Here is a 22,672-nt window from a genome sequence, read left to right as displayed (position 1 = left end):
CATATAGTGCACAGGTGTCCAGCCAAGGCCCGGGGGCCAAATCCAGCCTGTGGTGCAGGTATACCTGGCCCACCAGTATGAGGTCTGCAGATTTCCTCTGGTATAAAAATGTAAACTTAAGCCTGATGATTTATATTGAGTCATAAATGTTAGAAAAAGTAAACAGTAAAAATAGTTTGAAAAAAAGTCAAATGTGGGGAAGAAATTTGTGTTTTCTCTATATTTTCAATGTTTCATCTCAAAGTTATGACTAAAAGTCATGGTTTTGACTTTTTATGTCATATTTTAACCTTTACATCTCATAACTTTGACTTTTAATCTCATATTTTTACCTTTTAGATTAATAATTTTAGATTTCAAGTCCTATTTAGACCTTTTAATATCATGATTTTGACTTTTATCTTATGTTGTGACCTTTTTCAACTCCAAACTTTAACTTTTATCTCTTTTTTTTTTTTTTTTTTTACCTTTGAGGCACAGGATTTTTAATATTATCTCAGTTTTTTTACCTTTAAAAATCATCATTTTGACTTTTATGTCACGTTTTGACTTTTTTCATCTTTAATTTTAAAAATGCAGGATTTTAAATTTTATTTCATATTTTGATATTTGAAATACATGATTTCAATGTTTATCTGTTAAAAATTATGATTTTGAAATTTATCTCTGTTTTTGACTTTTAAAATTCATGGTTTTAATATTTATCCCAGATTTTGCCTTATAAAAACATTATTTTGACTTTAAATGCCATGTTTTTACCTTTTAAACTTATAAGTTTGACTTTTTATCTCAGATTTTGAGTTTTTAACTTGTCATGTTCACCTTGTAATCACAAAATTATTTTATCATCAGTGCCAAGTTTTTTACCCCCATAATTCATTTCTGGTGAAAATAAGGTTGACATTTTTTGGTTAAATATTGACACTGTTAAGCCCTCAGCTCAGACCCAAGTTCAGAATCTGGCCCCTGCTGTGATTGAGTTTGACACCCCTGATATACAGTAGTGTATGTCAAGTTCACAAGAATGGCCCGTATGGACATCCCTAGAACAAATCTGACTGTCACCAGTGTGGAGGCAAAAAAATCCTAAATTTAACATTTCGAAAGACAGCTTCCTTTTTCCTCATGTCTTTTGTTTAAAATCCATAAAAAGCTAAAAATAGTATCAAGTTTGACTGGCTCTTATTACCGAGCTGAGCCAAATGATTCAAGCCTCTAAAAATAGCCAGAGGTCCCATCACTGCCAGCGGGGCTGAACAGGTCATGACAACAGCAGGTTGTGCCAGCAGACAGAGAGGTGCATAATCAGCCTGGGTTTATGCATTTGCATCCTTTTTGCCCAGCCCTTGCAGAGAGCCATGTAAACAAAGACCTGTTATTCAGGGCCCCTATGTAAGCTTATATGTCTGCTGCTGAATACAAGGCCTGAATACACACAGCACATTGTTAGCTTCTTATTATAGTTCAATATTTGGATCCATCACTCATAGAGAGCAGCTGTAATGTACACTATGATTCTGCAGGAGCCAATTTTTATTTTTATATGGTGCATCATGATCCTGTTTAAAGGCTGTGATGAAGCAGAGCACTAATTTAGCTGTAAACAGGCCCTACATAAGCATGGGCTGTTTTAGCCTTATGTAAACGTAGGCAATTGTCTGGGACCCAGTGCTGCAAGGGGTCTGGAGATAAAGTTCAAGTCAAGCTAATTACACTGACCTGTCTAATGCCCTCTAAAGAAAACATACAAAAATAACGAAAGAAGGAGTTTTTGCCAACACTTTTAGAAAAAATGACCCTTGAAGTTTTGCATGATGTGTAGAGAAGGCAATCTATGCTGGGAAAAATGTGTCAAACTGGTATTTAGACACATTTCAGGTCAAAGAAATATTTTTAAAAAGTGGGTGGATTGGCAAGGAGCAGGCTGTTGTCAACATGTTTGTGCAGTTAAGAAAATTTGCAGGAGTTTGCCTGCAGTTTTTGGCAACCTTCAAGAGAGCAATGGCTCCCCTAAATTTAGCAAAACAGTTGGCAATATTGTGCAAAGCAAGGTGTTGCTGACATATTTGTGCAATTTAGACAATATGCGGGACTTTGCCTGCAGTTTTGGGAATTATCAAAAGATGTGTTAGAACTAAATGAGGACTTTGCAAAATTGCACAGAGAAGTTGGCAATATTTGAAAAAGTGGCTGGGTCTCACAAGGAGTGAGATTTCCCTAAATTGCAGATTCAGTTTGCCAACCTTCAGCAACAAGGTTTGAACGGACAAGGAGTTTCCCTTTACTGCACAAATTAGTTGGCAACATAAGGAAACCTGGTGAGCAGCAATGCCTTCCATAAATTGCTCAAAAAAGTTGGCAATATTTAGATAAGTGGAAGAACTTATGCGGAGCGAGATGTTGCAAACATATATGCGCAATTTAGACTCTGTGGGAGTTTGCTTGCAATTTTTGGATACCTCCAAAGATGTGTTTGAACTAGTGAGAAAGGACTTTGCAAAATTGCACAGATGAGTTGGCAATATTTGAAAAAGCGACTGGGTCTCACAAGTAGTGAGATTTCCCTAAATTGCACATATAGGTTGTCAACCTTCGGCAACAAGTTTTGTACAGGCAAGGACTGAGAGTTTCCCTTCACTGCACAAATAAGTTGGCAACATAAGAAAACCTGGTGAGGAGCAATGGCTTCCCTAAATTGCTCGAAAAAGTTGGCAATATTTAGATGAGTGGAAGAACTTGTGCAGAGCGAGATGGTGCAAACATATATGCGCAATCTAGATACTATGTAGGTTTGCTTGCAATTTTTGGCTTAATCAAAAAATACATTTAAACTAAAAAGTAGTAGTAAGAAACCAGGGCATTGCAATTGCACAAATAAGTTGCCAACATTTGTCACCTGGTTATGACTGGCAAGTAACAATTTAGATTTCCCTAAATTGCTCAACAAAGTTGTCAATATTTAAATAAGTGGGAAGACTAGTGTGAAGCAAGATGTTGCCAACATATTTGTGCAATTAAACAATATGCAGGAGTTTGCATGCAGTTTTTGGCATTATCAAAATGGTGTTTGGAACTAATGAGAAACCAGGGCTTTGAAAAACTGCACACAGAAGTTGGCAACATAAAAAATAAGCTGGCAACATTTGCAAATGTGGTAAAAGCTGGCAAGGAGCAATTTAGGTTTCTCTAAAGTGCTCTTTACGAACATCAGGCTTGTATGGATTCAATTTTTGTCAGCACACCCTGAGAGAAACAATTCTTTAAAATCTTTAAAAAAAAAAAAAACCATAAAGATCAAAGTTCTTACTTATTATTTACATATTAAAGGCTGTGATAATCCTTTTAAAGAAATTCAATATGCATGTAGTGTGTGGAAAATAATTCATTTTTGTGTTTTTTACACTGCGACTCAAGAAACATTTTGCATTTCAACTGGCAATTAAAGAGTTGAATTTCTAAAATTCACCAATATTTGATTTTTATGATCAGGTCTGATATTGATTGAAAATACTTTATAAAAAGTGAAAAAATATGTATAATATTTTTTATTCTTTTTAATGTTGGTGGCCAGTTTTGGTCACTGATACTCTGTGTGTAACAATTTCTAAACATTTGGAAAAAAATAATGCATAGAAATAAAAGTTGTTGCTTATTATTTACATGTTCAAGGCAAGAAAATTCCCTTCAAGGAAATCCAAATTACATGCAGTATATAAAAAAAATCAAAGTAAGGTTTTTGTACTGAAACAGGCTCTTTAAATACCAGTCTATGTGCAAAAAAAAAAACACCCCCCCCCCCCCCAAAAAAAAAAAAAAAAAACAGAAAAACAAACAGGAAATAACAAAATATTGTCCATATACTACATGCAAATTGGATTCACCTGAAGGGGATTATCACAGCCTGGAAAATGAAAATGTAAATAAAGAGAAATAACTTTATTTTTAATGCATTTTTATATTTTATCATTTAATAGTTACAAACAGGGTGACTCCAAATAAAAATAAAAGAAAAAAAACTTTTTAAAAATCAAGATCAGACCGAATAATTAATTTAAAGAATAATTATTAAATTGAGGAAATTTAAATTTCTCCCTAACTAATTGATATTTGATAGTAATGATCAGGTCTGATATTGATTGAAAAAAATAGAAGATTTATTGAAAATGTATATTTAATTTTTAGCTCTATTTGGAATAAATTTTTCATCAGGACCACCCTGAGTGTATTTCATTGAACCATCAGAGGTTTAAAGTTATATTTTTGGAACCCCGAACATAAAGGTGCGTTAAAATTCACCTCTAAATTACTCGTCTAATTGATATCGTGCGGTTTAGTTGCGTATTGGTGTTTAGGGTATTTGTTATTTAGTATTGGTGGTATTCATAGATTTCAGTATTCAGTATCTTTACTTGCTGTGATTGCTGTGAGCTAACTGGGGAGGGGCCTCTTCCTGGTCTCAGCCCAGGGGCCTCCAAATGTGTGAAAGTGGCCCTGTAAATAGAGACATCAGAGAGGAAACCGTCCCCAGAGATCTGACACCACCAATTGTAAATAAATCAGGGTTAAAGCAGCTGAGTAAAACCAACCAGTCTGGTTTAATGGAGGCTTTTAGAGAAATAATTAGACGACATTGTCTCCATTACACATTCAAGCTATTTCCCTCTTCCCCACTCATACATGCGGGGAAATGCGAGAGAAAACGGATGAAGGAGGACTAATCTGCGGTCGCTATAATCGAGCTGTTGTTCTTCGTATCAGTGTTTGGAAGCATCGATCGGTTTGTCTGTTTTTTCTGCGTCTTACCGGAGACAGAGAGCAGCAGCAGCGCCGCCGCCACCAGCTCAACGCCACCGCTCCTCTTCAGCGCGCGGGAACACATCTTCTTCTTCTTCGTTGGTTTTTAAAAAACACCGTAGTTTACCCCGAGGAAAAATATATTTAGTATAAAAGGAGCAGGCGTGGTCTCGCTGGAGCGTTAAATGCTATAAACAGTGTTTTGTTTTAGAGGCAGGACATGGCTGGCAGTGTCTGTAGCCGTATGACGGTTGGTCTCACGGTTGTCGGTTTGTTTGTGATGGAGGAGGGCGGGCGGTACAGGAAGTACAGGGGAATCATGGGGAGGATGGCTCCCTCAAACATGAACAAACGGGCATCAATAATGCACGAAGGCGGTTTCACCTTCAGACACACTATCAGAAACCTCAGGGGATGTCATGATGGCCATTAAAACATTCTTATAGTCAGAATGAGTAAATAAAGTACACAGAGTGAATAAAAAATCATTCAAACAGAGTCTGATTGTCCACAACATTCCCTGAGAGGGACACTAGGACCCCTGCTGACCCTGATATGCATCTAAATTCATCTATTATACTCACAAATCTACACAGAAATATCAAACACATGAATAGAGGTAAAATAAATTTATTAACATTATTTTGGTATAAGAACTGATTTAATACCATGTAATAAGCACAGATTTATTATGTTACACCCTGCTGAGAGACTTTGAGTTGTACTCTTACTCATGGGTGAAAACGTTATGATGCACTGAAGGTTCCCAAGAGCACAGTTGCCTCCATAATTCTCACATAGAAGATTACGGACCAGGACTCTTAGAAGAGCTGGTTGCCAAACTGAGAAATCAGGGCAGAAGGGCCTCAGTGAGAGAGGTGACCAAGAACCTGATGGTCACTCTGACTGAGCTCCAGAGATCCTGTGTGGAGATCAGACGTGACGACCATCACTGCAGTCCTCCACTGATAATAATAATAAGAGTAACTACAAAAGCACTCAGTGAGTGCAGACCTCTGCCATTAGCCCTGTCTCCAGATAGGATAACTTCACCCATGGTGCACATGTGTCTCAGATCAATGACAACAACAAACATGAGCAAAAGAGCCCCAGCAGCTTCCAAACACTGCTTAACACATCGAAACTCTCTGCCCAAGGGCATGATGGGAACTCTGCTCACACATCCACCCAGGTTTAAATATCAGTAGGCGAAGCTTACATTAATTAAGCCAGGGGTGTCAAACTCAAGGCTGGGGGGCCAAATCCGACCCGTGGTACAGTTACACCCGGCCCACCAGATCATATCCTGTTCTTATTATAACTGGCCCTAAAATATGAGGTCTGCAGATTTCCTCCAGTGTGAAAATGTAAATGTAACCTTGATGATATGAAATATCCTCAAATCATAAAAATGTTTAAAAAATAAAGAGTAAAAATAATTATATAAAAAGAAATGTGGGAAAAGAAATGAATTTGTGTTTTCATTTCAAATTTTCAACTTTGCATTACACAGTTATGACTTCAATTTATTGTTTTGACTTTTATCACATATTTTGACCTTTTACATTTATTATTTTAGCTTTGTAGCTTGCATTTTGACCATTTTAATTTACTATTTTGACTTTTAATCTTCTATTTTGACCTTTTCAATTTATAATTTTGACTTTTTATCTAATTGTTTGACCGTTTCAATTTATTATTTCGACCTTTATCTCATATTTTGACCTTTTAGGTTCACCATTTTCAATTTTAAGTCATGTTTTTGTTTAAAAAAGTGATTGTGAGTTTCTTTTTTATATATTTACCTTTTAAAAGCATTATTTTAACATCTAATTTTGTGTTTTGACCTTTTGAACTAATAAGTTTGACTTTTAATCTCAGATTATGAGCCTTTCAACAAATTATTTTGACTTTTTAAATCTCAAAATCATTTATTATTAGTGCTAGATTTTTTTCTTACTGGTGAAAATGAGGTTAGCAGTTTGGTGAAATGTGGACCCTGTTTGGCCCTCAGGTTAGACCTTAATTCAGAATCCGGCCCCTTCTGTGTTTGAGTTTGACATCCCTGAATTAAGCTAACGCTGGTGAATCAACCCTGTCAGATAACTCCAACACTGAAGACAGTTACTGTGGTTTAAGTACAAGTACCCAAAACATTACTCAATTACAGTAATCTGAGTAAATGTAATCAGGTACTTCCACCCCTGCTGCCTAATAGATCTGCGTTTTCTAGATGCAAAGTCGTCAGTAAGGTTGTCGTATGACAGCTGCTGTGTCAGTTTAGAGTTAATGCTGATGACAGCCAGACCACTTAAACCAGTGATACACAACGCGTGGCTCTGGAGCCACATGTGGCTCTTTTATGATGATTTGTGGCTCTTTTATGTTTTATTTTGAAAATTTTCCCCCAGCAAACCTTAAAAAAGGTCAACTTTAAGCTCAGAAATGATCCTTTAATCAGTTTCTTTCCCACTCTTGTACAGTTGGCTTAAATTGTGAGCCTTTATTTTTGTTTGTATATTTCCATTGCCCTTATTTGCACTGTTTTCTCCTTTTTTTTGCCACTTTTCATCTATCATTACAACTTTTTAGCCCAAGTTTGCCACTTCCTTTGCCCCTTTTCGCTAGGTTTTGCTTTCGTTGTCCTGCTTTTTTTATTAAAAAATATATATTTTCTCTTTTTTTTTGCTGTTTTGCCCCTTCTCACCCATTTAAGATGCCTTTTTTCCCACTGAATGCCATTTTTTTCTCTTTTTTTTCCCATTTTAGTCCCTTTTCACTCATTTTTTTGCCAAATATTTACCTTTATTTATTTATTTTTTACCAATTTAGCCACCTGTAACTCATTTTTATCAGTTTTTGCCATTTACCACCAGTTGCCTCTTGTATCCCGCTTTTTGCTATTTTCAAATTTCCCCCTTTCTGCCCCTTTTTGCATATTTAAGCTGCCTTTTTGACCATTTTTGCCAATTTTGCCCATTTGAGTTACAATATTTTATTTTTTTATTTTTAATTTTTTTTTTATTTTTTTTTTTTTTACCCTTTTTTTTTGGGGCCATTTTTACCACATGTAACCTATTTTTGAATCAATTCTGATGCTTTTTTCTTCCAATTTTTGCCACTTTCCACCAGGTTTTGCCTCTTTTATCCTGCTCTTTTTACCACCTGTAACTCATTTTTTTAACATAAATTCTGACACTTTTTTGACCCCATTTTTGCCACTTTCCACCAGTTTTTGCCTCTTTTATCCTGCTTTTTTCTTGTTTTACTCTTTTTTTGGCCACATTTTTACCTTTTGTTGTCCATTTGTACCACCTGTTACTCATTTTTTAATCCATTTTGCCACTTTTTCTACCCATTTTTGGTAACTTTCATCCATTTTTTGACACTTCTTTGCTGCTTTTGGACCATTTTACCACTTTAAATTGTTTTTATTGCCACAACTTTAACCCATTTTCACCATTCTTCACTGCATAGATTGTGGCTCTTGCAAAGATATTTTTTAAAAATAATTTGGCTCTTTGGTTGAGCAGGGTTGAATAACACTGACTTAATCATTCTTGTGAGGTCTGTCTTTATTAGTTTCAGTTTCGAAAAGCTTCGCCCAGCCAAGGCAACAGTAACAGGAAGAGTAGAGAGGGTAATCCAGAGATTTGGGTGCAGTTCCTGCAGATGTCTTTATGTAGAAAAGAGAAAATCTCCAGGGCGGTTAATGACTGTGTTAAAGTATCACTGATGGGCTCATCTGTGACTGAACAAATCATGTATAAATGATAAAAGTCATAAATAACACCTGCGTACTGTTACCAATAATAATAGGCCCAAACTCTGCTATTATAGTGGCGTTGTTTGGAAGGAAGTCTAGTTCCATGTGCTGCTGCTCTCACTGAAATCCCACAAGAACAGAAGAATGTGGAGCGCAGTGTCAGCACGCTCTGTCTCCATCAGTAAGTCACCACAGAGGGAATATACTCCAGAAAATGTCTGTTTGTTGTCTCTACTAAGGAAAACCAGGCAGCCGTGCAGGCAAACAAAATATTAAGAGGAGACCACCCCAACCTCCCTTCTTCAGTCCCTTCCTCCATCCATCTTTCCTGGGTGGGAGGCAGAAGCAGAGGATGGTGGGAAATAACAGAGGGAAACACTCAGTAGGAGTGACACTGTTAGCTTGATTTTGATACTAGAGTCTAACAGGAGGCAGATAGATATGAAGGATTAGGGATGTGAGGAAAGGGGGAAGGAGAGAAAAATTCCCACGGAGGAGACGGAAAAACTCAGCATCAACAACCAGCAGTGATATGAGGAGAGGAAGGAGCATTAAAGAAGATGAGGAGACAGGAAGAGAGGGATGCAAAGTGGTCTGAGGTCATTAGGAGGAGCAGAGGTGGAGTAGCCGACTATTAGTGGTCAGCATTATGACAGCAACGAGAATCAACCTCCATATGCACCACTGAAGTACTACAGAGGCTCTGCATCTCCTAATAAAAGGTCTTTATAGTTCCTTATAAATCCATAATCATTATGATGGTTTTATTTTGAAGGAGTAAAGGCTTGGTCAGATGGAGAAAAGCTAGGACTTTTTCCCAATACCAGAGTTCTACAGCCCAAATAAATAAAAACAGAATGCAACGATTGTCAGATCTCATAAACCCATATTTAATTCATTATAGAAATTAAACAACATATCAGATGTTAAAAATGAGACTTTTTACCATTTAATGAAAATTATTAGCTCACTTTTAATTTGAAGCAGCAACACATCTCAAAAAAGAAGGGACACAGCTAACCATTGTGTAGCATCCCCTCTTCTTTTAACAACTGTCTTTAAATGTCTGGAAAGTGAGGACCAGTTGTTAGATTTCAGGGAGACGAATGTTGTCCCATTCTTGTCTGATTCTAGCTGCTCATCAGCCCTGGATCTTCTTTGCTGGATTTTTCCTTTTCTGAGGCTCCAAATGTGTTCTATATTGAAAGGTCTGGACTGCAGGCAGGCCAGTTCAGCACTCAGACTCTTGTACTGTACTGTGAAGCCATGCTGTTGTGACAGATGTTTCTTACTGAAATAGTCAAGGCCTTCCCTGAAAGAGATGTTGTCTCTAAAACCTCTATACTTTCAGCATTGATAGTTCATTTACAGATGTGTAAGCTGCCCACGCCATAGGCATTTTTTTTTAACTCTATACCATCAGAGATGCAGCTTTTTACTGTGAACTGATAACAAGCTGGATGGTGCCTCTCCTCTTTAGTCTGCAGGACACGGCGCCCCTGGTTTCCAAAAAGATTTTCAAATTTTGACCACAGAACAGTTTTCCATTTTGCTTTGCTCCATTTTAAATGAGCTTTGGCCCAGAGAAGATGGCAGCATTTCTGGCTCCTGTTCACATATGGCTCCTTCTTTGTATAGTCAGCTTTAACTTGCATTTGTGGATGGCACGGCCAACTGTGTTGACAATGATTTCTGGAAGTGTTCCTGAGCCCATACAGTGATTTCCAGTACAGAACCATGCCTGTGTTTAGTAGTGGCCCTTGAGGGCCCCGTGATCACCAGCCTTCAGCCTAGCCCCACTGCCCATCTTTACTTCTGAGAGACTCTGCCTCACTAAAATGCTCCCTTTATGCCCAGTCATGTTGCCAATTAACCCATTTAGTTGCAAAATACTCTTTCAGCTGTTACTTTTCCAGCACTTTGTTGCTCTGTTTCTACTTATTTGAGATATGTAGCTACATCAAATTCAAAATTAGCTAACATTTTTCATGGAATTATAGAATGTCTCAGTTTCAACATCTGATATTTTGTTTATGTTCTATTGTGAATAAAATCACAATCATTTTATTCTGTTTTTATTTAGATTCTGTGAACCAGCATTTTTGGAATGAGGTTGTATTTCATAACCTCTGTTCTGGGAAAAACAATCAACATTTCATGATAAAAGTAAAGTAAAGGCTGCACACAGTGGTGTGATAGATTGCATCACTTCTCTGTTGAATGTAAACTTTAGTCTTCGGTTCATGGTTTCTGTGTAGGATCTCATTAATTACTGTTATTATTTTCCAAGTTTTGATTATAAAGAGACTACTTGGCTTGGCTAAGGTTCTTGATGTTGTTTACCTTCTCCAGTTCCCTTTTCTGGTTCAGCTTTAGATACAGTTCATGTATACTGGGAGTTTGTTGCTGTCCGTGGTGCTGAATTCAGCTCAGTGTGGAGAGCTTGGCAAGTCTTAGGACTCCATAACAGAAACCTGGGATAATGACAAACACTCCAAGTGAAAACTTGGTGAAATATTTTTAGTTCATGCATTAAGTCATACCACACTAAACAGGAGGGTTAAAATAATAATAATAATAAAAAAAGAAGGACTACAAGTCGGCGTGTAGCTGTTTGTCAGAAGGCTTAAGACCCGTCTCAGCTCCCCCTCTTTGTCAGTTTTCTAGACATGATCATTGGTTCCTTTGCTTAAATTAGTGAGACAATGCCAAGCTACATTCTACACATGTTACAACAGTATGGCTTCACAGTAAAAGAGGGCGGGGCTTAGACTGGTCTGAACGCAAAAGGCAAGGAGGGAATGTTTGATAGTGATGGCTCATTCCTGAACAAGCAGGTTTAAAGAGCCAGCTCTTTTATTTGAATGAGAAGAGCCAGATCCCATTTGAGAGCCATTTTTAGATCATTATAACATTTTTTAAAAATTTCTAGATCACAATATTTTCATCGATTCAAAAAACTGAGCATAATTGGACTAAAATACCAATGTAGAAAATGTAGAACCGTTTGGGAGTCGAAAGAGGCGGCTCCTCTTGCTGAACTGAACAAAATGATCCAGATCACTTAAAAGACCCAAAATTCCCACCACTAATGTTTAATGAGTGTAAAAGGATGGCATCAACTTTAAAGGCAAGGACGGAATATTCAATAAGCTTTTATAGAGCACTCACTGCTTTAAATAATTAGTGGGGATGCTGATAAGCATCCACACTATTGATATCCACGTCGGCCATTTTGAACTTTATTATTATTATTCCTCCGCGCCGGCTAGCTATTCCTTCATACTTTCATACTTCAAAAAATTCCCTTTTCTCCGCTATTCGACTGCTATGACTTTTCTCATTTCTAACTTTTATAATTTTTAAAATATTTAACTTTGTTTAACAATGTTAAGCAGATGGCAAAATTTCACTAAATCTGCCCTTTTTTCCACTACTCATAATTTTGGCACTCCTTGGGCTATTTTCACTATTTTACTCTCATACTCTTCAGCTTCTTGTGTAGAATTTTGTGAACTATAATACTCTTTTCTACTATTTATACTTTTTGAACTATCATGCTTTTTGCTGATCAAACTTTTTCTAAATTTTGTCTCTCAGACATTTTAGAGTGAGACTTAGAGTGATGACATCACCGCCAGAGTGTGGCTGGACTCTTAAAAACTAGAGGCAGCCCTGCGAACAAACTGCTCTCCTGAGAAAAATATTGGCTCTAAAGAAATAATTTTAACAGCAAAACGTAGCTACACGTCTCCTCTTGCTCACAAACAAGATTTGAGGTCAGTAGGAATAACGATTTTGGCACAGTGATCTTCAAAGTGTGACTAACTCCACTACAGCTCCTAATCTGAAGCAATCCAATTTTTGAACAAAGACTCCTGAGTGAGAGCTTTCGGTACCACTGTTTTTAACTCGCTCTTGTAGCATGATTTTTCACTTCCCACACATAAAAAACATATCACTGCGTTCGTCAACTTCTGCTGATTCTCACGATACCTTCGTTTTTCTGCTAGCTTTCACAACAACAGCTTAAATTGACTTTGTTTGAGTGCATGTGCTGGCCACTTAACTCAGTTTTCTGAGCAGTTTTAACAGAAGCTGTCACAGGTGTTTCTAATTATGCTTTGATCTCAGCCTTGATTAAACAATGATGTCATGCAGGCTTTGATCACCATAGCAACCGCAGAGCCCCTAAACAGACACAAAGATTTACTCCCCTTAACTATCACATACATGTAGCTCCACATAGTTCCCATAATTGCTCCTTTTCACCATTTTTGATGCCATTTCTCACCCATTGAAGCTACCTGTTGCAATTAAATACCACTTGCTTCCTCTTTTCTTGCCTGTTTTTGCCACTATATCCCATTTTTGCCCCCTTTTCCACCATTTTTGACACTTTCACCTATTTAAGCTACCTTTTGCCATTAAATACCACCTTTTCCTACTTTTGAACCCATTTCATTTTAAAGGCTACTTTGAGCTATTCTTAAGGCTACGTTGAGCTATTTTAGGCTAGTTTCAGCCAATCTTATGCTATTGTAAGCTATATTTAGGCTACTTTTAGCTATTTTCATGCTATTTTCAGCTATTTTAGGCTACTTTGGGCTGTTTTTATGCTATTTTTGGCTACTTTCAGCTATATATAGACTACTTTGATCTATTCTTATGCTACTTTGAGCTCCTTTATGCTACTTTCAGCTAATTTTCTGCTATTTTCAGCTGTTATTATGCTACTTTTAGCTAATTTTATGCTACTTTGATCTATTCTCATGCTACTTTCAGCTATTTTAGACTACTTTCAGCTAATCTTATGCTATTTTCAACTATTCTTATGCTACTTTCAGCTATTTGTAGGCAACTTTGAACTATTTTCATGCTATTTTCAGCTATTTGTAGGCTACTGTGAGCTATTCTTATGCTGTTTTCAACTATTTTTAGGCTACTTTGAGCTATTCTCTTGCTACTTTCAGATATTTTAGTCTACTTTGAGCTGTGCCTATGCTACTTTTAGCTATTTTTAGACTACTTGACCTTTTTTTAGGCTACTGTTAGCTACTTTTAGGCTACTTTGAGCTAGTCTTATGTTATTTTCAGCTATTTATAAGCTACTTTGATCTATTCTGATGTTTCTTTGAACTATTTCTATGCTACTTTGAGCTATTCTTAGGCAACTTTGAGCTATTATAGGCTACTTTTAGCTAATCTTATGCTATTTTCCAGCTACTTTTATGCTACTTTCATCTATTTTAGGCTACTTTGATCTATTCTCAGGCTACTTTCTGCTTTTTTAGGCAACTTTGAGTTATTCTCATGCTACTTTCAGCTAATCTTCTGCTATTTTTCAGCTATTTTTATGCTACTTTCATCTATTTTCAGGCTACTTTGATCTATTCTTAGGCTACTTTCAGCTATTTTAGGCAACTTTGAGCTATTCTCATGCTACTTTCAGCTATTTTAGGCTACTTTCAGCTAATCTTATGCTATTTTCAGCAATTATTAGGCTACTTTGAGCTATTCATTTGCTACTTTCAGCTATTCTTAGACTACTTTGTGCTATTCTTATGCTGCCTACAACTATTTTTTTAGGCGACTTAAAATGTTTTTAAGCTTCTGTCAGCTATTTTTAGGCTATTTTCATCCATTTTTATGCTACTTTCATCTATTTTCAGGCTACTTTGATCTATTCTTAGGCTACTTTAAGCTATTTTAGGCAACTTTGAGCTATTCTCATGCTACTTTCAGCTAATCTTATGCTATTTTCAGCTATTTTTAGGCTACTTTGAGCTATTCATTTGCTACTTTGAGCTATTCTTAGACTACTTTGAGCTATTCTTATGCTGCCTACAACTATTTTTTTAGGCAACTTAAAATGTTTTTAAGCTTCTGTCAGCTATTTTTAGGCTATTTTCATCTATTTTTATGCTATTTCCATCTATTTTTAGGCTACTTTGAGGTGTTTTTATGCTATTTCCAGCTATTTTATGCTACTTTCAGTTATTTTGAAGCTTTTTAATCTACTTTCAGCTATATTTATCCCTTCTTTAGCTATTGAATGTCATTTTCAGTTATTTTTATGCTATTCTCAGCAATTTCATGATATTTTCAGCTATTTTTGTGCTTTATGGCTATTTCAGCAGTTTTCCTGCAATTCAGCTCTCAGCATCTCCACGCAATTTCAGCTGAAATTGCATTTTGATCTAGTTTGAAATTCAAATTTTAAGCCATAGAATTTAAACTGTGGACATCCCAAGATCTTAAAAAAACGTAAGTGTCCCTATATTTGTGTTATTATTGTGAGAATCAAGGTCAAAAAGTGACCATCTATGGTTCCTTCCACGTTCATGGTAAAAAAAAAAAAAAAAAAAAAAAAAAAAAAAAAGGATAGTTATATGCATATAAGAATGTTATTTATGGAAAAATAAACTCAAATTAGTTTTTACTTACACATTTAAAACTGATCTTACTACAGAATATTGGTTTTAAACACAGATATTTTTGAGATACATAATGAAACCTCAAGGATGACTCAATATGTTGCTTTTCCATAAAAATCAGGACATGAAACACACACAGGGTAAACCACGCAGAGCTATCTGAGACAGCTGATGTTGTCTTTAGACCTTTTTTAGATGAATGACCTGACTAGCTTCAGATTACTGTTTAAGTAATGGTGGCACCACCAGTTTTATCTTATAATTCTCATCGGAAACCTTAAAAAAATCACAAATATTGGATCCTAGGTGAATTTTAGCAGTAATGAAACTCAAAAAAAAAAATACCACTGAATCCCTTTTAACTATATATTTATTTTATAAACCTGTGCAAACATGTAACAACACTATAGAGAACTATTATCCTAAATTATTTTTCAAGAAAATACCCGTAGTATGGTTGCTGGATGAATCATCATGTCTTAAAATGTACACCACTTTACATCTCTTCACAGAGATGATCAGATATGGTGCCTCCATTTCTCGCACTAAAATTGCAGTAAATGTAAGAAATCTTATGCAAACAAAACTTTTCATGACATTTAGCTCTACTACTCACCTTTATCCTGTGTGAGTTTCATCATCTTACCATGGTTAGTTAGAGCTGTTGGTGAGGGACCAAAAGAAACGTAAAACTGCATTTTGTGAGTTCTGGAGGAAACAGGAAGTTTGAGATGCTCTGGGCTACTGCTGATAGGTCAACGGTGTGATGTCACTTTTTGTGATGTTGACTTCTCATCTCTGATTGGCTGAGAAAAATCATTCTGGTTCTAATCACAGAGGGTTTGGGGAGGCTGAAGGAAGTCGACTGAAGTGACCATATATGGTATACAGGGTTAAAGGATGACATCATCTTCAAAGGTGTTAGGGCCTTTTTCCACTATGTTATTGCCAAATAGTGGACCAAAGTTGGTGGAACTGGAGCGAGGGATGCCAACAAAAGAGAGTCAACATTTAAGTGTTCTAATAATGATGAAGCATGCTGAATTCTTGTATAACTTGTCTGTTTTAGTTTGAAGAAGGATGTGAGTTCTGCATAACTAGATGTGGGCTGATATGACTACAAGCCAGTAGTAGTTGTCTGTCAGGAGGCTTAAGACCACCTCTTAGGTTGATGTAAAGTTAGTTTGAGACAGCGTTTTTATTATGGCCGCTGCTGCAGACTGGTTCACACATTTTAGCAATTATAAAATGCATTCTAAATCATAACTGAAACATTTTAGAGAACGGCATGTGAACAGACTCCTAATGTTTTTTCTCCTGTGTCTCTGCAGAGTGAAGTGATGCTGCTGTAAAGAGGCCTCCATGGTTGCTAGGCAGCAGCAGAGGAGTGAATCACTGCTGTACTGTTGTTGCTTTTATGGTGAATCTGAGGTAAGAGGTCTCTGTAAGGTAACAGACTCAAGAGAAAGAACTGTGGAGTCAATTTGCCTTCTCTGTTTGGAAAAATACTACCACCTTCTGCAACTTTGACTTTTTCTCTCCTCTCTTAGTTGACAAGAAGAAAAGACTTCCAGTTAGTAACTGGAAACAGATCATCTTTACTCACACATCTAAAAACTACTGTCAAACGATAGGCAAAAAACCCCAAAGGCTTTCTCATCATGGGAAATTATTCAAGGAAACCTCATTTTTAACAGGTTGAGGCTCAAAACTGGACACACATTTTTATCTACATTAATGAATGTTAACAAACTTCTTTCCTTCTTTCTGTGTGTGACATTAAACAATAATTAACATCTGGTTCTAGTGACAGCAGTCAGACGCTCTCCTTGGTGAGTATTCGCTCTGAGCATTTCTCCCTTTACACCTGAGGCTGTATCAGGTCAGTGGGGTAAGATGAGCCAGTTTTTACAGTTATGTCTGTAATTAAAACCTGGACATACACTTAAAAATGTGGGGCATCCTTGGGAAGATTTGGTTTGGATCTAAAATAAACTGTTTTAAAAACATGGCTCTCTAGAAAAAAAAGTGCTTTCCAGGCTCAGGGGTAAACTGAGCTTTTGGAGAAAATATGTTTTGTTAAAACTGAAAATTTTCACCCTTTATAATACTCTGGCAAAGCAAGACAAATTCAGTATACAATGACATCTTAAATGTTTTATTTAGAGACTTAATGTACAACTTTAAAGGCCAGTATTCCTCAGTAGGACCCACAAATGTCAAATTTGGGAAGACAATCATGTTTAAATTTATAGCATTTAATAAATGGGCCAAGGATTTCACATTTTTAGATCCTGCTTAATTTGTCATACGTCCCAGGCCCGATAGCTCTTCCAGTGTTCTTTTCAAAGTAAAAGCTTGAGCTATTTTCGCTTTTTCACACCATGCTTTTATTCTGAAGTTGTTTCCAGGAAGGTTATTTAGTGAATAAATTCACCTGCAGGATTGCTGAGCTCTTTCTTGGAGTCTCAGCCAAACTATGTTAGTGATTGATTATATTTATAACCGCCTCATATTCGTAAGAATTGGAGCATTGCGGGGCGTTCAGATGGCCTAGCAGTCTAAGGCTCTACTCGTGTGTGCGGGCGGCCCAGGTTCGAGTCCATCCTGTGGCCCTTTGCTGCATGTCTCTCCCCATACTCTCTCCTGTTTCTGGTTCTGTCCTCTATAGAATAAAGGCACGAAAGCCCAAAAATAAATCTTTTAAAAGATAAAAGAATTGGTGCATTGCTGGAGTAAGGCTGGCCACACACTACAGGATTTTAAGCCCGATTTGGGGCAACATTTGCCTCCCCCAACGATCGTGGGGGCGTATCCTGAGAGGAGCCTCGTCGCAGACGACTGTTTGCCTGAATAATCCTCATGTGTGTGGTGTCAACACAATTGTTTTACTGCTCCAAATCGCATTGTAGCCTCCAAAAAACTCTGTAGTGCCTCTCCTAGTGCCTCTGACAAAGTCCCCACAACAACCAATGAGAGCGAGCAGACGGGGTAGCGTCACAGCCGGCTCATACATACCTCCACCGCTCACAACCATAAACACGACTTTAACTTAATTCCAGCCAGGATTTCATCCTGAGTCTTGCTCCCATGTTTTATGGTGCTGCACCTGTAATGCATGCCAGGACAGCCTGCTGTGGAGAGACAGTAAGAGAGTATCAACAGACATCCCTGTGTGTTTGTTTTTATCTTTTCTTTTTGAAGTGACGTGATCACTGAGGTCATAGGCAGGTCAGCAGGTGTGTGTTCTCCAGTGATCTGACAGTCTGGCTGAGTTGTCTAGTGTGTTCATTCAGAGGATTAAAGATGAGAATTCTTTTGAAATTGTCCTCATGTATGTGGTCTCACATGGTTTTAAAATCATTTCAGATTTAAAACTCTAAAAAAAAAAAAGCCTAAGATGAATACCATATCTTAAATGTGATGGTGGCATTTAATAGTGCAAAGTTAAACACAGGTCACAGTTGTCTAAGGCCACGGTTCGTGTTGTAAAAGAAACAGCATAAAGCCTGCTTAAGCTGCAGTGATCAGAAACCAGGATACTCGTGTTTCTCTTGTCTACAGGGACGTGATTAACCAGGTTTCTCTGTGCCCATGTGAACACAGTATCTTTAATATGATCAAAACCAGGATATGACTCATAACTGTGATACTCAGGTTCATGTATACACACTCACTGCCATATTCACAAACCCAGGCTACTCTTAGCATCAATGAAAATAAAGTTAACAACTTCAAAATCAAGTTAGAAAAGAATAAAACTGACTGTAATTCCTGCAGACCTGGGCTAATGCTGACTGGCCTAGTTGTCAGTGCTGCACACAGGCAGATGAACAAAAATCAAGATTAACCCAGGATAAAATTTGAGTCCTAATTAAAGTCCTGTAATTCTCCTTACACAACCGAGAAACTGTTCAGTATTTCATTGACCCACAGTGCAGGGAGGATAGGGGTTGAGGCTGTGGCTCACCTAACAGCACTGCCGATATTTCAGCTAAAGTACATCATCCAGGCAGTCTAGAGATAACTTCATGCTGACAGATTAGTCTCATATTGTAGCTTACTAAGTGTGCACATTTTTTAAATGTCTTAATTTTTCAGACACAGCATTCATAAAAACATAAACATGAAAAATTTAGTTTGACTAAAAAAAAAAAACAAAAACAAAAAAAGTTTTGCTAACTAGACCGAGCGTGCAGCGTTAGTTCAAGCAGGCCAGGGAGTCAAGCACTGCTGTATAATTGACATCAGCTGATCTCATGCAAGCCCTCATCAGCTGGTGGCCAGCTGATTTACTTTTAAGAAGCTATTGGCTAAAAGCACTCACACTGCCATTTTTAAACTGCTATAACCTGGCTATGCTTTGCTGCGCCCTCTCCAAGCCACTTCTTACAACCCTCCTCTACCCGGCTCCTCCCTCCAAGAAAAGCCACATACAGTATGAATAACAGGAGCAAGTGCAAATTTACAACTGCTAATAAGGAAAAACTATTTATGACCACAAAACGTGTGGTCGTAAATAGTGTGGTCCTGACCGAACTTAAGTTATTGTAGAGTTGCAGTAATTATGTATGATTGGACTAATTGCTACGGCACACCAGGACTTGGTTCAAGGTACTCCATTTGAGAACCACTGACTTAGTAGATAACTCCTCAAAAATGTTTGTTCACAGGATGAATTTCATCTTAAACGGGCTCTATGTAAGACTTTTGCTTTAAAACTTCCTACTTTATAACTTTCCTACTATATAATGGTGTGCACTTTATCCCGATGTGAAGAATGAGGCTCTTCATGTCTTCCTTGTTTGCCTGTATAAGCCTGTGGAGTCATTTCTCTGTGAAGAATTCGGGCCAAATTTTCCGTGAAATCTCAACGGAAGTGATGTCGGTACTACGTGATGTGCGCGCCCCCTTGCTCTGTTTATACCTGACAACGGCATGTTGGATGGAGAAGGCTGCCTCCGCAAGTAAACGACTGGCTAGCTCAGCCCAAACACCCACATAAACTCCACGAAAACATAAAAAACTAAGACAGTTTTATCTGCTGAAGCCCGTCAAGCTAAAAGAGAGTGTGACCGACGCAGGGGGAAATCAAGGATAAATATCGGTGGAGCGTTTGAGAAATGGAGGGAGCTTGGCTCGGCGTTCGGGATAAATACCGATCCAGAGATGGTCGTCTTTCTGTTGAAAAGGTAAGGCATCACTCTGGACCATGAAATACAATGTAGTGTTTTATGTTGTATAAACCATATGCTACATCACGTTAGTGTGACCTTTCCTATTTTGGTCTGTTGCTGGTGTGATATAGTGGACAGGAGGCAGGATGAATGAAGCACTTGGTCTGGTTTATTCTCTCTGTAAACATGGGACAGCACATACAACCACAGTGTGAAGAATTAACAGCAAGTCGCTCAGACGTCTGTTCCCGCTCAGACTACAAAGGAAAGTTCCATATTAAAAGACGTACCTGTCACGTTGACTCTTTAGAGCCAGCAGCGGCTAGCTAACATTATTAGCTCTTACAAACTGAACCAAAAGTCACTAGCAGAGCAATAAAACTACAGTTTATTCCAGCGTTCTGTTAGATATTCATGTAAACAACAATACTGATGGATTTTATGCTTTATATCCTCAGAATTTACATGTGTTACGGCCTCTTAAAAAGTATTCATTTAAACTAGGAAAATTAAGGCTCGTATCTAAAGAGACCATAACATATATAAAAGGACACAGACAAATGGTTTGAGTTCCAAAAATAATCCAAGCTATATTTTAACAAACAGGTCAATTAATTAATTAAACATTAATCAAATCAACGAAATCAAAAGGGCAGCAGCCGCCGACCAAAAAGAGCAAAAGAGGGGTGGTGGACGTGGCTAACCTCGCAATGGGCCATTGGACCAGCCACCACCCCTAACTAAAACTACCTAACCAAAAGAACTATTTAATCAAGAAAAGAACACAACGAGAAAACAGGACTACCGACGACTACAGCCAAACTAAAACAACAAAACCCAGCAATCTAAACATGCCTGGGGAGGGAGGAAAAGGAGAAACGGGAAACAAAACGCTTGGTTAAACCGAACGATTAATACTAAACGAAAAAATAAATACTCAAATACCAAGGAAACAAACCTCCTTCACGCGCTTCTCCATGAGAGTGTCACGGGGGCCTGGCCCAGCTCTGCTCTCTCTGCTCTCCTGCTCTACTCCCCTGCCACTCTAAATACTCCCCCTCCTCCACCCTGAGTGCTAACAGCACACAGGTGTGCTGAAGCCCACAGGTAGAGGGAGGAGGGAGACCAGAGAGCCAGGGAGAGAGAGGACATGCAGCACTCCAGGACGCACGTAACACATGTAAAGCAGAATTTACATCTGAGCCAACAGAGAAGCAACTTACCCACAGCATAAGATGGTTTGCTACTGAGGGATAGCTAAAGTGCACCGCATTTAGCACAAGGCAAACTTCCGCTGTGGATTTTCAAAATAAAATTCAAAATGGTAATATCATAGTTGGAGTCCCAGTTTAACAGGAATTTCACAATAATTACAACTTAACTTTTTTTACACTGTTACATTAGCTTGCTCACGAAGATGCTATCCAAACAACAAGAATGTCAAGTTGCTCATTTAGTGTTTTCCGGATAATACTGCATCCTTTTCTTGCTTCCTGGCACTGGACTCAACTTACTGAGTTTATTTTTTGATATTTAGTTCGTAAAATATCTTCAACACATAATGTCAGCTATCTGCTATCCACGGTCGAGGCACCATTATCAGAGCTAAGCAATGTTAGCCCTGTTGCCTCTGCTCTGAAACACGTCCCATTCAATACACATCACACACGTAAAAAGACAATAAAATTGGTCAATGCCACACTAAGTAGCAAAGTTGTTCATTCATAGAAATGGTCGTGAAAATATCGTCCTTTTTTAATCGCTTCATATGAACCAATATTTAATTTTGTGCCATGTCTGCACTAGAGGTTCAAATATACTTTATTCATTTTCATTCATTCATTTATTCATTCAATTTTTTGTTCGTGGAACTTTAAAGTGTTACTTCACTCACCTCCTCCATGATGTGGGTAAATCACCTTGGTCTGCGTGTGTATCAGCTGATAAACTGGAGGCTCGTTCATGAGCAAGGAGCTCATGGACGTGGACGAGCAACACAATGTTGTTGTAGTTCTCCTCATGGCCAGCGGTGTCGCTACACTGATATTTTTCTAAATCTTGCATAGAGCCCCTTTAAGTTTTTAGAAACAAGGGTTGGCTCAACTAACCCACAGGCTCATCCTACCCCACTTTCCCTTACACTTGTGTTCACACTGTTCAAACAAACTGGACTCCAGGCTCACATGTACTCTGATCAAGACTTAAAGGGAAACCATCCCAGTGTCTGAAAAAACTACAAAGACAGGACACAATCTAGATCTCTGGTCCAAATTGATCATATGGGAGTCCGGGTGGGATTGTGCCCTCTTCATCCAGGATAGCCCAAACGGCATTATCTTAGTGATAATAATATTTTTTTTTCTAGAAGAAAAACATTCAAAATTAAGTTTAAATCAAAACAAAAGAGCTGGAATATTTCAGGTTTAAAGTGGGGCTCATGTTGGGCTTCGGTCGTTTTAGAATGCTGTATACCAGCAACAGTGCAAATGTGTGTAATT

At 37.7% G+C, this 22,672-nt stretch overlaps 1 protein-coding gene and 1 long non-coding RNA gene across 2 annotated transcripts in view; one reads left to right on the top strand and one right to left on the bottom strand.

Moving 5' to 3' along the window:
• The window catches only part of scn2b (sodium channel, voltage-gated, type II, beta), a 31,454-nt gene extending 26,567 nt beyond the window's left edge, over positions 1 to 4,887 (bottom strand). Inside the window, exon 1 of the mRNA XM_041811999.1 lies at positions 4,804 to 4,887. Coding sequence (XP_041667933.1) covers positions 4,804 to 4,879 — 76 coding nt within the window. The 5' untranslated portion in view covers positions 4,880 to 4,887. The remainder of the gene's footprint in view (positions 1 to 4,803) is intronic.
• Positions 1 to 16,724, top strand: part of LOC121525844 — a 50,010-nt gene extending 33,286 nt beyond the window's left edge. Inside the window, exons 2-3 of the long non-coding RNA XR_005993273.1 lie at positions 16,329 to 16,428; positions 16,548 to 16,724. This is a non-coding gene — a long non-coding RNA (uncharacterized LOC121525844). The remainder of the gene's footprint in view (positions 1 to 16,328; positions 16,429 to 16,547) is intronic.
• The last annotated feature ends 5,948 nt before the right edge of the window (positions 16,725 to 22,672 follow it).

The sequence above is a fragment of the Cheilinus undulatus genome, linkage group 2 (genome assembly GCF_018320785.1).
Source record: "Cheilinus undulatus linkage group 2, ASM1832078v1, whole genome shotgun sequence".
Taxonomy (NCBI): domain Eukaryota; kingdom Metazoa; phylum Chordata; class Actinopteri; order Labriformes; family Labridae; genus Cheilinus; species Cheilinus undulatus.
The sequence above is the reverse complement of the archived record's forward strand: the minus strand, read 5'-3'. Positions and strand labels throughout refer to the sequence as shown.